Source organism: Hypomesus nipponensis, chromosome 15, assembly GCF_054491055.1.
Source record: "Hypomesus nipponensis isolate SF chromosome 15, ASM5449105v1, whole genome shotgun sequence".
Classification (NCBI taxonomy): domain Eukaryota; kingdom Metazoa; phylum Chordata; class Actinopteri; order Osmeriformes; family Osmeridae; genus Hypomesus; species Hypomesus nipponensis.
In genome coordinates, this window is record NC_140375.1 from 18,715,001 (window position 1) to 18,731,761 (window position 16,761).

Consider the following 16,761-nt stretch of genomic DNA (forward strand, 5'->3'; position numbering starts at 1 on the left):
ACAGGTGTGTGTGCGTGTGTGTGTGTGTTACTGGACAGGTGTGTGTGCGTGTGTGTGTGTTACTGGACAGGTGTGTGTGTTGCTAGACAGGTGTGTGTGCGTGTGTGTGTGTGTGTGGCCAGGTACAGGTGTCTGTGTGTGTGTGTTACTGGACAGGTGTGTGTGTTACTAGACAGGTGTGTGTGTTGTTGTTGAACAGGTGTGTGTGTTTCTAGGTACCGTCCCCAGAAGCAGGACCGGCGCCCCCGGTGGAAGAGAGGGTTCATGCAGGGCCAAGCTTCCCGTGCAGAGAAGGAGCAGAAGGAAGCAGAGTACCAGGAGAGCTGGCCCTGCTACGCCCGCAGCCTGAGAGACAAGTAGGGGGAGGGCCAGGGGGGAACCAGGGGGGAACCAGGAGGGAACCAGGGGGGTTGGAGGACAGGCTGAATACTGTAATGTCGAGGATCTAGAGGAGGAAGACAAGAAGAATTACAATGAAGCTTTTATATCCTGGTGTGTGTGTGTGTCAGGTACTCAGACTCCACGGTGGAGGTTCTGGAGATGATGAACGATGATGAGAAGATCGACCTGGAGCTGATCCTTCAGCTGATACGTCACATCGTGCTGAGCGAGGAGGTGAGGCTGGGATGCTGTGATCTCAGCGTACAAATCAGCCCGCAAGCTGTGATCTCAGTGTACGAATCAGCCCGCAAGCTGTGATCTCAGTGTACAAATCAGCCCGCAAGCTGTGATCTCAGTGTACAAATCAGCCCGCAAGCTGTGATCTCAGTGTACGAATCAGCCCGCAAGCTGTGATCTCAGTGTACAAATCAGCCCGCAAGCTGTGATCTCAGTGTACGAATCAGCCCGCAAGCTGTGATCTCAGTGTACGAATCAGCCCGCAAGCTGTGATCTCAGTGTACGAATCAGCCCGCAAGATGTGATCTCAGTGTACGAATCAGCCCGCAAGCTGTGATCTCAGTGTACGAATCAGCCCGCAAGCTGTGATCTCAGTGTACAAATCAGCCCGCAAGCTGTGATCTCAGTGTACAAATCAGCCCGCAAGCTGTGATCTCAGTGTACAAATCAGCCCGCAAGCTGTGATCTCAGTGTACGAATCAGCCCGCAAGCTGTGATCTCAGTGTACGAATCAGCCCGCAAGCTGTGATCTCAGTGTACGAATCAGCCCGCAAGCTGTGATCTCAGTGTACGAATCAGCCCGCAAGATGTGATCTCAGTGTACGAATCAGCCCGCAAGCTGTGATCTCAGTGTACAAATCAGCCCGCAAGCTGTGATCTCAGTGTACAAATCAGCCCGCAAGCTGGGATCTCAGTGTACAAATCAGCCCGCAAGCTGTGATTCTCTGTATACCCTCCAGCTGGCTAATTCGCCGGAACAGTCAGACGCCCGAGGGGGAAGCGTCTGATTGGCTGTGACGGGGGTGTGTACCGGGGCTATGAGTCGCCTGTCAGGGTTTTGACCGTGTTGATTGGTTAATTAAGACGCTTCGCGCTGTAATTACACACTCATGTGGAGGACATGGCAGCATTTAATTAGTGTCTCTGTGTGTGTGTGTGTGTTTCGGGTGTGCGGTTGTGACGTTTTGTGTGTGTGTGCGACTGTGTGTGTGTGTGAAATAGCATGAAGCGGCCTGCTGTCTATCTCTGTCTCTTTATGACTCTCCCTCTCTATCGTTCTCACCCTTTTGCTCCCCCCCCCCACCCCATCTGCTCATTCTTTCCTCTTGGGAAATGAAGCCAGATTCCAGTTGTGTCTGAGCTCAGCCTGAGGTACCTGGGAACAGCTCATGCTGCTGCTGCTTGACTAGAGTGTGGAGGAGTCCAGGAAGTGTTCAGGAAGTGTTCAGGAAGTGTTCAGGAAGTGTTCAGGAAGTGTTCAGGAAGTGTGGTTGTGTTAAACAGGAAGTGTTCAGGAAGTGTGTGTAACAGGAAGTGTTCAGGAAGTGTGGTTGTGTTAAACAGGAAGTGTTCAGGAAGTGTGTGTAACAGGAAGTGTTCAGGAAGTGTGGTTGTGTTAAACAGGAAGTGTTCAGGAAGTGTGTGTAACAGAAAGTGTTCAGGAAGTGTGGTTGTGTTAAACAGGAAGTGTTCAGGAAGTGTGTGTAACAGAAAGTGTTCAGGAAGTGTTCAGGAAGTGGGGTTGTGTTAAACAGGAAGTGTTCAGGAAGTGTGTGTAACAGGAAGTGTTCAGGAAGTGTGGTTGTGTTAAACAGGAAGTGTTCAGGAAGTGTGTGTAACAGAAAGTGTTCAGGAAGTGTTCAGGAAGTGGGGTTGTGTTAAACAGGAAGTGTTCAGGAAGTGTGTGTAACAGAAAGTGTTCAGGAAGTGTTCAGGAAGTGTGGTTGTGTTAAACAGGAAGTGTTCAGGAAGTGTGTGTAACAGCAAGTGTTCAGGGAGTTTGTGTAACAGGAAGTGTTCAGGAAGTGTGGTTGTGTTAAACAAGAAGTGTTCAGGTATTGTGTGTAACAGGAAGTGTTCAGGAAGTGTGTGTAACAGGAAGTGTTCAGGAAGTGTGTGTAACAGGAAGTGTGGTTGTGTGTAACAGGAAGGAGCCATCCTTGTCTTCCTGCCTGGGTGGGACAACATCAGCGGCCTCAACGATCTCCTCATGGCCCAGCAGATGTTCCGATCAGGTACACACACACACTCCATACATACACACACACACTACTAGCACACACGTCATGTTTGGTGTTTCTGTTGCAGATCGCTTTGTCATCATCCCGCTACACTCCCTAATGCCCACGGTCACCCAGACATCAGTAAGCCTCCCTCCCTCTTTGTTAAAGATAATAATTTAATATATTCAAGTAGCTTTTATCCAAAGCTCCCTCCAAATTGTTATTTTATTTCTCTCCTCTCTCTCCTCCCCTCCTCTCCTCTCTCCTCCCCTCCTCTCCTCTCCTTCTCTCTCTCCTCCCCTCCTCTCTCTCTCCTCCCTCCCCTCCTCTCCTCCCCTCCTCTCTCCTCTCTCTCTCTCCTCCTCTCCTCTCTCTCTCCTCCCCTCCCCTCCTCTCTCTCTCCTCCCCTCCTCTCTCTCTCCTCCTCCTCTTCCTCTCCTCTCTCTCTCCTCCCCTCCTCTCTCTCTCCTCCCCTCCCCTCCTCTCCTCTCTCTCTCTCCTCCCCTCCTCTCTCTCTCCTCCCTTCCTCTCCTCTCTCTCTCCTCCCCTCCTCTCTCTCTCTCCTCTCCTCTCTCTATCTCCTCTCTCCTCCCCTCCTCTCTCCTCCCCTCCTCTCTCCTCCCCTCCTCTCTCTCTCCTCCCCTCCTCTCCTCTCTCCTCCCCTCCTCTCTCTCTCTCTCTCCTCTCCTCTCTATCTCCTCCTCTCCTCTCTCTCTCCTAACCTTGCGCTCTTCTCTCAGGTGTTTAAGAGGCCTCCTCCAGGAGTCAGGAAGATTGTCATCGCCACCAACATAGCAGAGACCAGGTGTGTGTGTGTGTGTGTGCTGGTGTGTGTGCGTGTTACCATTAGCAGGCAGCCTGACAGTTGCGTCCTCAGCCAATGACAGCTCTTTATGCTAATTAGTCCAAAAACTGCGACACACACACACCTTAGTACTCTAAGTAAGCTAAATATGGACGGCAAACTTTTCAAAGCGATTATTTATACATCTCTTTGAAAGTGTGTGTGTGTGTGTCTCCTGTTTAACCCCTCACCTCCCTCCCTCCTCCCCAGCATTACCATCGATGACGTGGTGTTTGTGATTGATGGAGGGAAGATCAAGGAGACCCACTTTGACACCAACAACAACATCAGCACCATGGCAGCAGAGTGGGTCAGCCTGGCCAACGCCAAGCAGAGGAAGGGGCGAGCCGGCAGGTAAGGTGCTTCTACAAGAGCTTCTAGGGTTACTGTGTAATGCTATAGAGGGTTACTATGTAATGCTATAGAGGTTTAGTGTGTAATGTTATAGAGGGTTAGTGTGTAATGCTATAGAGGGTTAGTGTGTAATGCTATAGAGGGTTAGTGTGTAATGCTATAGGGTTAGTGTGTAATGCTATAGAGGGTTAGTGTGTAATGCTATAGGGTTAGTGTGTAATGCTATAGAGGGTTAGTGTGTAATGCTATAGAGGGTTAGTGTGTAATGCTATAGGGTTAGTGTGTAATGCTATAGAGGGTTAGTGTGTAATGCTATAGGGTTAGTGTGTAATGCTATAGAGGGTTAGTGTGTAATGCTATAGAGGGTTAGTGTGTAATGCTATAGGGTTAGTATGTAATGCTATAGAGGGTTAGTGTGTAATGCTATAGAGGGTTAGTGTATAATGCTATAGAGGGTTAGTGTGTAATGCTATAGAGGGTTAGTGTGTAATGCTATAGGGTTAGTGTGTAATGCTATAGAGGGTTAGTGTGTAATGCTATAGAGGGTTAGTGTGTAATGCTATAGAGGGTTAGTGTGTAATGCTATAGAGGGTTAGTGTGTAATGCTATAGAGGGTTAGTGTGTAATGCTATAGAGGGTTAGTGTGTAATGCTATAGAGGGTTAGTGTGTAATGCTATAGGGTTAGTGTGTAATGCTATAGAGGGTTAGTGTGTAATGCTATAGAGGGTTAGTGTGTAATGCTATAGAGGGTTAGTGTGTAATGCTATAGAGGGTTAGTGTGTAATGCTATAGAGGGTTAGTGTGTAATGCTATAGAGGGTTAGTGTGGTATAGTGGTTGAAGGGTTAGTGTGTATTAGTGTATTTGTGTGTCTCAACTCTTTCGCTTTTCTTTTTCTCTCCCCGGCCCGCCCTCCCTCCCTCCGGCCCTCCCTCCGGCCCTCCCATCCCTCCCTCCCTCCATCCCTCCATCCCTCCATCCCTCCCTCCCTCCCTCCCTCCCTCCCTCCCTCCCTCCCTCCCTCCCTCCCTCCCTCCCTCCCTCCCTCCCTCCCTCCCTCCCTCCCTCCCTCCCTCCCTGTGCAGGGTGTGTCCAGGGAAGTGCTTCCACCTGTATAACGGGCTGAGAGCCAGCCTGCTGGACTCCTACCAGCTCCCTGAGATCATGAGGACACCCCTGGAGGAGCTCTGCCTGCAGATCAAGGTACCTGGGGGAGGAGGGGGGGTGGAGGGTGTGTGTGTGGAGGGGGGGTGGAGGGTGTGTGTGTGTGTGTGTGGAGGGGGTGTGTGTGTGTGGAGGGAGGGTGTGTGTGTAGAGGGTGTGTGTGTGGAGAGTGTGTGTGTGTGTGGAGGGGGGGTGTTTGTGTGTGTGGAGGTAGGGGGTGTGTGTGTGGAGGGGGGGTGGAGGGTGTGTGTGTGTGGAGGGGCGGTGTGTGTGTGGAGGGGGGGTGTGTGTGTGGAGGGAGGGTGTGTGTGTGGAGGGGGGGGTGGAGGGGTGTGTGTGTGTGTGGGGAGGGGGGTGTGTGTGTGGAGGGAGGGTGTGTGTGTAGAGGGTGTGTGTGTGGAGAGTGTGTGTGTGTGTGGAGGGGGGGTGTTTGTGTGTGTGGAGGGAGGGTGTGTGTGTGGAGGGAGGGTGTGTGTGTGGAGGGGGGGTGGAGGGTGTGTGTGTGTGGAGGGGCGGTGTGTGTGTGGAGGGGGGGTGTGTGTGTGGAGGGAGGGTGTGTGTGTGGAGGGGGGGGTGGAGGGTGTGTGTGTGTGGAGGGGGGGTGTGTGTGTGGAGGGAGGGTGTGTGTGTGGAGCGGGGGGTGGAGGGTGTGTGTGTGTGGAGCAGGGGGTGTGTGTGTGGAGGGGGGGGTGGGAGGGTGTGTGTGTGTGGAGGGGGGGTGTGTGTGTGGAGGGGGGGGGGGTGTGTGTGGAAGGCTGACAGGTCCTTTCAGGAATTGAGTTACCTCAGCATGGAGGAAACAGGTCCTTGTTTTGTGAGTCGTGTTGAATCCCAGCCGTGTACATGACCATCATCATCATGTGGTGACTCATGCTGTCTCCTACATCTCTCTCTCTGACACACACACACACACACACATTCAAACATATGAAAAGGCACACTACCACTCTCTCTGCCCTCCTCTGTCTCTCTCTCTCTCTTTTCATCAACACTTGTGGTTGTAATTACCGCACACACACACATCATCACAAACATGGCCATGCAGTGGTTTTGTGTGTGTTTAAATGGTAGAGGTGCTGTCTGGCAGGCAGGCTAATGCAGTAATCACACCTTGGGGTTAGGGATAGACACACCAACTAGACTAACATGCAGCTGATGGAGCACAAAACACACATCTCTCTCTGTGTCTCGCTCTCTCTCTGTCTCTCCCTCTCTGAACCTCCCTCTTTAACTGTCTGTATTCCCATATATATTCCAAACACTTTAGACAACAGACAGTACTTTATATCATGTATATATATCATGTGTGTAATTTATGGTTGATTCAAAATCGCAGTGTGTAACAAGAGATATGGTGTGTGTGTCCAGATCCTGAAGTTGGGGCCTATCGCAGAGTTCCTGAGCAAGGCCCTGGACCCTCCAACAGAGCAGGCCATCAGTCTGGCCATCACCCACCTCACTGACCTGGTAGGAGGAGGAGGGAGGTGGAGGAGAGAGGTGGAGGAGAGAGGGATAGGAAGGGAGGTGGAGGAGAGAGGGAGAGTAAGGGAGGTGGAGGAGAGAGGGAGAGTAAGGGAGGTGGAGGAGAGAGGGGAGAGGAAGGGAGGTGGAGGAGAGAGGGAGAGGAAGGGAGGTGGAGGAGAGAGGGGGAGAGAGAGGAAGGGAGGTTGGATTTTACAGGTACCTACAGGTTACCTATATCTAGGAGATATGTATAGATACTATGGGATGTGGATTTTATACCTATAATATACTCAAACCTAAATCTATTCTATACAGGGTATATATATACTGTACTGTACTGTTCACTATACATGGGTATAATATACTAAGGGACTGTGCACTATATATGTATATATACTAAATCAGGTGTTGGATTATACTGTATAAATACTATGGGATATACATGTATACTGGGATATAGAGGAACCCACTGTGCACTATAGAGGGAGATAGGACATTAATGTGCATTATAGAGGTACCTATATAGGACTATCTATGTCCTGCACCATATATGGATAGAAAACCTAAAACTGGAGGTTTGCACCAACAGAGGGATAATAGATGAATGCAGGATGGATTATAAATATGGATATATAGGAAGTTACTGTTGACTATACAGGGGATAAAATACTATGGGACTGTGCATGCAGAGACTATATATATATGTACCTACTGTGCACCATACATGGAATATACTATGGGATGTGCACTATATATGTATAGATACTAATGCATGTTGACTATATACTGGAATAGAAACCAAACCCATGTTGAGGAGATATGTATATATACTAAGGGATGTTGGATTATATATGTATATATACTATGGGACTGTTCATGTATAGAGGTACCATAATATACTAATGTACTGTGCACTATATACACCTATATATACTAAATCCTACTGTGCCATTATATATGGTATATAGAGTATACTGTTGGAGGTATAGGAGACCATAGATAGATATGGAATGCATGTTGACTATATACTGTATATATACTAATGTACTGTGCACTGTATATACCTATATATGTACTTGATGTTGGATTATATATGTATACATGCAAATGGCATGTTGGATTATACACCTATATATACTATGTAATGTCCCTACCATATATGGATATACTATGGGACTGTGCACTATACATGGAATATATACTAAATCCACTGTCCCACTATAGAGGGAGAGAGAGGAAGGGAGGTGGAGGAGAGAGGGAGAGAGAGTAAGGGAGGTGGAGGAGAGAGGGAGAGAGAGGAAGGGAGGTGGAGGAGAGGGAGAGAAAGGAAGGGAGGTGGAGGAGAGAGGGAGAGAGAGGAAGGGAGGTGGAGGAGAGAGGGAGAGAGAGGAAGGGAGGTGGAGGAGAGAGGGAGAGAAAGGAAGGGAGGTGGAGGAGAGAGGGAGAGAGAGGAAGGAAGGCAGGCTGGAAGGCAGGCAGGCATCACCTTAACCCACTCTTCACTACGCGTGTGTGTGTGTTCCAGAACGCCCTGGATGGGAGTGAGGCTCTGACCCCTCTAGGCGTGCACCTGGCCAGGCTTCCTGTGGAGCCTCACATAGGGAAGATGATCCTGTTTGGAGCTCTGCTGGGCTGCCTGGACCCAGTCCTCACCATCGCTGCCTCGCTCAGCTTCAAAGACCCCTTCTTCATCCCCCTGGTCAGACACACACACTCTCACACCACACACCTCACACACACACTCACTCTCACACACACTCACTCTCACACATACACCCAACTGTCTGTCCCTCCTGTGTTTCAGGGGAAGGAGAAAATGGCCGACCAGAGGAGAAGGATTCTGTCCAGAAACTCCAAGAGTGATCACCTCACCATCGTTAACGCCTTCTTGGTACCACCTCTTCCCTCCTCCTCTTCCTTCCTCCTCTTCTTTCTTCCTCTTCCCTGCTCCTCTTCCCTGCTCCTCTCCTCCACCCCTCTCAGAGGATAGTAGGGTCATGTTACATGTTAACTTACTAGTTCTACATTATTTCGCTGATGTATTGACGAGAATTCATTGCGTGGATTATTGATTGATAAGGAACAGCTTGGATGATCGATAAGGAACCATCTAGATAATTGATGTGGATGATGGTATGTATTGATCAGGGCTGGGAGGAGGCTAAACGCCGTGGCAGTCGGTTTGAGCGGGAGTACTGCTGGGACAACTTCCTGTCAGCCAACACACTGCAGGTGAGAGGGGGCTCATTCATTGTGTGTGGGTGTGTGTCTGGTATCCTTTGCGTGTGTGTGTCTAATTCATTTTGTGTGTGATTCCAGATGTTGCACAACATGAAGGGTCAGTTTGCAGAGCATCTTCTAGGGGCGGGGTTTGTCAGCAGCAAGAACCCTAAAGATTCCGCCTCCAACATCAACTCAGGTATGCCATGACCCCTGACCCAACTTCCTGCTGATGTCACTTCCTGTTTTAATGCTGTATCACTCCCCAAACGGCATACAGAAAAAAAATATTTTGAATTTAAAATGGAAACCCCCCCCCTCCCTCCCTCCCCCGCTCCCCCTCAGAGAATGAAAAGCTGCTGAAAGCTGTGATGGTGGCTGGTCTGTACCCCAAAGTAGCCACCATCAGACCCAACTTCAGTAAGAAGAGACCGATGTGAGTGTACAGGACCAACACACACACACACACACACTGACACACACTGACACACACACTGACACACACTGACACAGACACACACTGACACAGACACACACTGACACACACACTGACACACACTGATACAGACACACACTGACACAGACACACACTGACACACACTGACACACACACAGACACACACTGACACAGACACACACTGACACAGACACACACTGACACACACTGACACAGACACACACTGACACACACTGACACAGACACACACTGACACACACTGACACACACACACACACACTGACACACACTGACACAGACACACACTGACACAGACACACACTGACACACACTGACACAGACACACACTGACACACACTGACACACACACACACACACACTGACACACACTGACACAGACACACACTGACACAGACACACACTGACACACACTGACACAGACACACACTGACACACACACACACACACTGACACACACTGACACAGACACACACTGACACAGACACACACTGACACACACTGACACACACTGACACACACTGACACACACACACACACACTGACACAGACACACTGACAGAGCCCCGCTCTCTGCTGTCCAGGCTCAAAGTGTACACCAAGGCAGACGGCAAGGTGTGTATTCACCCCAAATCTGTCAACGCAGAGGAGACCCAGTTTAACCACACCTGGCTGGTGTACCATCTGAAGATGAGGACAAGCAGTGTGAGTACACACACACACACACACACACCAGGCCTCTGGTGTGCATTAGAGAGCAGAGGGTGACCAGTGTGTTCAAGTTTAGCCCCAATGCCGTGTGTGTGTGTGGATATGTGTTACAGAAGAGAGGATGAGTGTGTGTGTATGATGATGAATATTTGATCAGAAGACTCTGGAACATCAAATCTTCTTGCACTGAGAGAAAGATCTAGAACACCTGTGTGTGTCTCTCTCCATCTCCAGTCTCTCCGTATCTCCCCTCTTTTCCCTGAATGGTATCTCTCAGGAGATACAAGGAGAGAGAGGACAAACAGAGAGGGGGGGAGAAAGAGAGAAGGGAGTGTTAGAGATAGGGAGAGAGAGAGCGTAGCATGCCCAGTCTCTCTCCCACTTCCTTCAAGCGCTGGCAGAGAACTGAGACATCCTGTTAGCTACAGATCCCTGCCTCTCCTGTGTGTGTGTATGTGTGTGTGTGTATTAGTGTGTGTGTATTAGTGTGTGTGTGTGTATTAGTGTGTGTGTGTGTGTGTATTAGTGTGTGTGTGTGTATTAGTGTGTGTGTATTAGTGTGTGTGTGTATTAGTGTGTGTGTGTGTATTAGTGTGTGTGTGTGTGTATTAGTGTGTGTGTATTAGTGTGTGTGTATTAGTGTGTGTGTAGTATTAGTGTGTGTATTAGTGTGTGTGTATTAGTGTGTGTGTGTGTGTGTGTATTAGTGTGTGTGTATTAGTGTGTGTGTATTAGTGTGTGTGTATTAGTGTGTGTGTGTGTGTATTAGTGTGTGTGTATTAGTGTGTGTGTGTGTGTGTGTATTAGTGTGTGTGTATTAGTGTGTATGTGTGTGTGTGTATTAGTGTGTGTGTATTAGTGTGTGTGTGTGTATTAGTGTGTGTAGTATTCCAAGGCTTGTGGCAGCAGAGAGAGTGCGTCTCCAGAATACAAAGCCAGGGGGGTGGGGGGGGATAGTGTTCCATCTGCTGACACCATGCAATCTCCTTCCTTTCTCTCCTTCTCCCTCTGTCTCCTTCAATCTCTACTACCTCTCTCTCTTTCTCTCTCTCCCTCCCTCTCTCTTTCTCCCTCCTCTCTCTCTTTCTCCCTCCTCTCTCTCTCTCTCTCTCTCTCTCTACCATGTTCAGCTTTCTGACCTTCACCTGTGTGTTTGTGTTCTGCCCGTGTCTGTAGACCTGTGTGTGTGTGTTTGAGGATGTGCACATGTGATGATGTAAGACGGTGAGAATGAAGAGGAGAAATGAGGAGCACAGTGACATCTACAGCGATACACACACACAAACTCTCACACAGACACACACTGGCAGAACGCGCACACACACACACACTGACTGAAACACACTAGCTGTGAAAGTCTCACTCCCACACCTCAGAATGAGAGTGGTCTGGTTTAACTACCAAACGGTCTGTGTGTTTAACGGTGTGTGTGTGTGTTGTCACCAGATCTTCCTGTATGACTGTACGGAGGTGTCCCCGTTCTCCCTACTGTTCTTCGGAGGTCAGATCTCCATCCAGGACGACCAGGACCAGGAGACAGTGTCTGTGGACAGCTGGATTGTCTTCCAGGCTCCCACACGCATCGCTCACCTGGTCAAGGTGCGGCCCTCACACACACACTAGGGCTGTCAAAATTGCTCAAAAATGATGTTAGAATATTCTCTTAAAAAAACACATATATTCGAATTTCTGGTTGCGCATTAGGTACGTCAATAACAGGACAAGTTAATACAACGAAACATAACTACTTGTATACTGTAGGTAGGTCTAATTTATTTATGTTTAAACATATTTGACAAATTACCTACACAAAAATAAGTATATGAACTAATGGCCAAGACCGCAGACCTTGGCCTCTCGATTGCACACAAGCAGTCTCTTTTTCTCTCCTCTATTGTCGCGCTCTCCGCGCATAGCGGTGTAAAATGAACAATGAACAAATGCTGAGTTCTGATCAAGAGTTTTGTGCGAGCAATTTAAGGTCGCGATTCTTGTCCCAAATATGGCAAGCTCAGTGATTGAAACAAATATTAATTACATAAAATTTTTACAGTATATTACCGACATTGAACGCTCCGAGCGTGCTGTGCTGTGGTAAACATGGAGATGTAGCCTCAAGTTGCTAGTTGTTGAATGGTAAGCTAACTCTAGCTTACATAGTTTACACACTACTTTAGCTGTAGGCTCAACAAGTTTACCATCAACTGACCAAAATCCGAAGTATTTCCAGACATCACTCTTAAGATTTTTGAGGTTACAATCACTTTTTCTGCTGCGGTCAAGCTGGGTTCTGCCATCTTCCTCGCAAGTCAACGTCACCACCCGCAAAGCAGACAGACGCGCTGTCGCGTCTTTTTTTACATATTACATATTTACATATTACAATATTAATTTTCACATTCGAAATTCGTTTTTTTTGCCACTATTTAAATATATATATTCGAATGTAGAATATTCGTTGACAGCCCTAACACACACACTAGGGCTGGGCGCTATGACGTTTTATACCGAGCCACGGTACAAATGTCTACCGGAGATTTGGCTATTACGTTTCAACCGCGGTATACTTTTTTTTTCTCTGGTTGTTGTATTGTATATAAGCCATCATATAAATCGCTTTCTTGCGATAATTAGAATTGTAGTTAAACTTTTATTTGATTTGCTATTTTCGTTTGACCTTGAAGCACATTTGCGTTGGTCTGACGGAATTTTCGATGTGGAGTGTATCACGTTCATGCCGATGCTAATTAATTTGATGACCCATTCTGTAGCTAACCAATTCGATTTGTTATTCAAGTTTTGTCTTTTGTTGTAAAATTATTGTTGTAAAATTACACTGGTGGCGTTGCTAGCATTCTTGATCTATGATGACTAGTGAAGGCTAACTACTTACTGAGAGTGAGGTCATGCCGGGAAATATCAAACTGAAGCTTTAACGTATCCACCGAGCTTTAACGAGGTTGATATGCCGAAAACAAAGTTAGATATGGATAGTAAAACTCAAACTGAACGCCTTCGCTCATTTTGACATTTTCGTCAGAGGGCATTACGGATCCGTATTGATCACCGTATAGGTCACCACGAGAATGGCATCAGCCAATCGGAATGCTCGTTCTGTCGTTGCTTTTAAAAAATAGCCAGTAACGTATTTTTTTTTACATATTTACAGAATAATGACCATATGATATATTCCGTAACCGTGATATAAAATTACTCATACCATGATAGAAGATTTTGACCATATCGCCCATCCCTGACACACACCACCCAGGTAGACCATATACACACACTTACACTCAACATCCACGAACACGAAACAATTCTAATATCCTTTTTTTTCTTCAACAAAACTCTCTCTCTCTCTGTCTCTCTCCTGTAGAGACTGAAGTCAGAGTTGGACTCTCTCCTAGAGGAGAAGATACGAAACCCCGCCCCCGTGGACTGGACCAATCGGCAGTCCAAAGACTGCGCTGTCATCACGGCCATCATCGACCTCATCACCACACAGGAGAAGCCTGGCTCCGCCCCTGCCCATGGCCAAGCCCATGGCCACGCCTATGGCCATGCCCATGGCCACGCCCCCTACTCCAGAAGGGCTGGAGTCCCCAGAGAGACACGCCGCTACTTCAATGATGATGATGACGACGATGATGATGATTAGAGCGAGCACATCCCTCCTCTCACCTCCTCTTTCCCCTCCTCTTTCCCCTCCTCTTTCCCCTCCCCTCACCCCTCCTTTCACCCCTCCCCTCACCCCTCCTCTCTCCCCTCCTCTCTCCCCTCCTCTCTCCCCTCCTCTCTCTCCCCGCTTCTCTCCCCTCGTCTCTCTCCCCTCGTCTCTCCCCTCGTCTCTCCCCTCGTCTCTCCCCTCGTCTCTCCCCCCTCGTCCCCCCCCCCCCTCCCTTCTCTCCCTCCTCTCTCCCCTCCTCTCTCCCCTCCTCTCTCCCCTCCTCTCTCCCCTCCTCTCTCCCCTCCTCTCTCCCCTCCTCTCTCCCCTCCTCACCTACAGCTGATGTTTGCTAGATGATGATGATGTTGAAACTCTTCCTTACACACACACACACACACACAAGCAGAAAAATGAGGACCAATTGCAAAACTCCACATGACCAGCTTGTTCTGTCATATAGTCTTCCTGGAGCAGAAAGTCTTAAGACATGAAGCAAGAACAGAAGCACTTCCTGTTTTTATTTATTCATGGAGCCCCTTATTTGGCGCTAGCTGGAGCCCCTCTTGTTCTCGATGGTTGCTCTGTTTGTGTTACCATGCAGCCGTGTATGTACGCATGTACGTGTTACCATGCAGCCGTTATCATGACTCCTGTCAGTCACCTGGTCTGTTGGACACCAACACAATGTCATTTAGTTTTGTAAATAAACGATTTGTTTATTTTTTGATCGTTGGGGTTATTTATATGTGTCATATTAATAATCTTGTCAATATTCACATGCACTTGTAGGGAAATGTCAATAAAGGACAACTTACTAGTGTGGTGTGTGTGTGTGTGTGTGTGTGTGTGTGTGTGTGTGTGTGTGTGTGTGTGTGTGTGTGTGTGTGTGTGTGTGTGTGTGTGTGTGTGTGTGTGTGTGTGTGTGTGTGTTCCAGTACATGTTATCCTGCTGCCAACTGAACAGCACCACTGTAGCCACCTACAGCTACCTGTAACCTGTTCTCTATACATGCTGATAGTCGATAACATTGTTATTCGTGTTACCATCAATATGAAGAAAAACAATCATTAAAAGGAATAGTTGGGTTTATTAAGTCATTTTCACCCCCCACTAAACAACCAACCAGTATACATATATATATATCTCCATTCCACATTCTGTTTCCAGGAAAGGTTGAAGAGGAAATTACAGTACCATTTATTTAGCTATATACAGGGTTCCTGTGGGGTGGGGGGAGGGGGGTTGACCCCCCTGACTAAGACTTGGACCCCCCCCCAAAAGAGGTCAAAACAACAGGTCGGAGGGGTCAGTACATTTATATATCGTTCTTACCTGTAATCGTAAATAAACCCTCAAAAAAAGTTTGGAAACATTTCAGTCAATTATTCCTCCCCTTCAATAATACCAGTATTGTATTTTATATAGTTGGAAAGCCTGATTAGTCACTACAGCGAGGTACAACTTGTAAGGATCGTGTCAGGGGCAAATCTAGGTTCCCACTTTTGGGGGCCTTTGGATAAAACCTATAATTTTTCCTGTGACCCAGCAAAACTAGGGGGGTCTGGGAGCATGTTCCCCCAGAAGACATTTTTTTTTTAATTATTATTAAATTTTTTTGGGGGGGCTAATGAAACTTTTGGGGGGGACTCCCCCATGGATCGTGCATGTGTGGAATGAGCAACACAGGGGTCTGGAGAACAATTTGGTGTGAACTTGAAATGCAGCGTTTCTGCAAATGTCGTTGTGTTTTGTGCTAATGCTGCGGTGTTCTCGGCTAATGCTGCGGTGTTCTCGGCTAATGTTGGTGGTGTGAACCAATGCTGTTGTGTTGTAAGTAGTAGATTGTTTTTTGAAATGTAGCGTTTTTATAAATGTAGCGTTTTTGTTAATGTTTTTGTGTTGTGTGTTAATGTTGTTGTGTTTTCAACTTTTGTTTGCTTCGCTAATGTTGCTGTGGTGTGCAGTCGTGGGCCACCGTAGTTTCAAACAAAACTAAAGAGAATCTTCCTGAGATTAACAAGCGTTTGGCGGAGAGGAGAGAGACGATATTGACAATGTGAAACTATGAAGGTGAAGTCCCACATCTCACATGACCACAATGTAACGTTTAAGTTAAAATAAACAATTTAAAATGTGGATTTGAGCCCAGACTGTTGCGGTATCGCACCAGCATGTCTGAAAGAGTATGCACACTAACCCAGTGAGTTAACAGGGGAGCCAGGTTTTCTTCTGGTTTTCTGACACCCCAACTCTGCAGGTTGTTACAACTAGATAGTTCAATGTCAAATTTAAATGTTGAGTAGAGGTTGCTATGATCCCTGGCAGCTCAGTGGTTAAGGATGGGGGCTACTGTGTGAGGGGTCTTGTGTTCAAATCTGGCTGAAGGATCTTCTTACAGTTCAATTTTGCTCTTCGACTTATAAATAAAACTCAACTTCTACATAAGACTGATAAAAAGTACATTTATTTTCAGACTTTTGGTTGAGCCTGTCCATCATTTAGCAGACGCTCTTTCTCAGAGCGACTTACAGTAAGTACAGAGACATTGCCCCCCGAGGCAAGTAGGGTGAAGTGCCTTGCCCAAGGACACAACGTCATTTGGCACGACGGGGAATTGATCAAGCAACCTTCTGATTACTAGCCCAATTGCCTCACTGCTCAGCCATCTGACTCTCCTGGTGGGAGAGTTGGGTACCTGGAAAGACAGTTGGGATCTGGACCCACGGATGTTCTGGACCCACGGATGTTCTGGACCCACGGATGTTCTGGACCCACGGATGTTCTGGACCCACGGATGTTCTGGACCCACGGATGTTCTGGACCCACGGATGTTTGGCACTTCGCTCTGTGCCGGTTTTGAACCCAGGTCGTTGTGGTGTAGGCCCTTGTTCTCAACCCACTACACCACGGGATCCTCCTTCTATATACTTGAAAATAACATATATATTACTTAACTTATATCAGTTAAATGATTTATCAATTGGTTTGAGAGAGATTTGAACCAGGGGTACCATGTTTGGCAGTAGACCCGATGGTACACACGCTCACCCACTGAGCCACAGAGGTTTCCTGCAAAGAAATGTTTCTACAAGACGGTGTAATTGCCCTTATGACACAACTAAATGCCAAAGGACAACATACGTTTTGTTTCTACTAACGTCAAGTCATAAAACGAAATACTTTGCCTTCTAATCATACAAAACAAGCGAACATTTCTTATGAAGGATTTCTAAGAAC

General features: G+C 47.5%; 1 protein-coding gene across 2 annotated transcripts in view; it reads left to right on the forward strand.

Moving 5' to 3' along the window:
• The window catches only part of dhx36 (DEAH (Asp-Glu-Ala-His) box polypeptide 36), a 20,101-nt gene extending 6,359 nt beyond the window's left edge, over window positions 1–13,742 (forward strand). For both annotated transcript variants that reach the window (XM_084674510.1, XM_084674511.1), the window contains 16 exons: window positions 216–356; window positions 510–615; window positions 2,546–2,633; window positions 2,707–2,762; window positions 3,362–3,426; window positions 3,676–3,819; window positions 4,905–5,022; window positions 6,352–6,450; window positions 7,973–8,146; window positions 8,252–8,338; window positions 8,596–8,679; window positions 8,767–8,866; window positions 9,013–9,103; window positions 9,727–9,847; window positions 11,300–11,452; window positions 13,233–13,742. In XM_084674510.1, the coding sequence (XP_084530636.1) occupies window positions 216–356; window positions 510–615; window positions 2,546–2,633; window positions 2,707–2,762; window positions 3,362–3,426; window positions 3,676–3,819; window positions 4,905–5,022; window positions 6,352–6,450; window positions 7,973–8,146; window positions 8,252–8,338; window positions 8,596–8,679; window positions 8,767–8,866; window positions 9,013–9,103; window positions 9,727–9,847; window positions 11,300–11,452; window positions 13,233–13,514 (1,909 nt within the window). In that variant the 3' untranslated portion in view covers window positions 13,515–13,742. The remainder of the gene's footprint in view (window positions 1–215; window positions 357–509; window positions 616–2,545; window positions 2,634–2,706; window positions 2,763–3,361; window positions 3,427–3,675; window positions 3,820–4,904; window positions 5,023–6,351; window positions 6,451–7,972; window positions 8,147–8,251; window positions 8,339–8,595; window positions 8,680–8,766; window positions 8,867–9,012; window positions 9,104–9,726; window positions 9,848–11,299; window positions 11,453–13,232) is intronic.
• The last annotated feature ends 3,019 nt before the right edge of the window (window positions 13,743–16,761 follow it).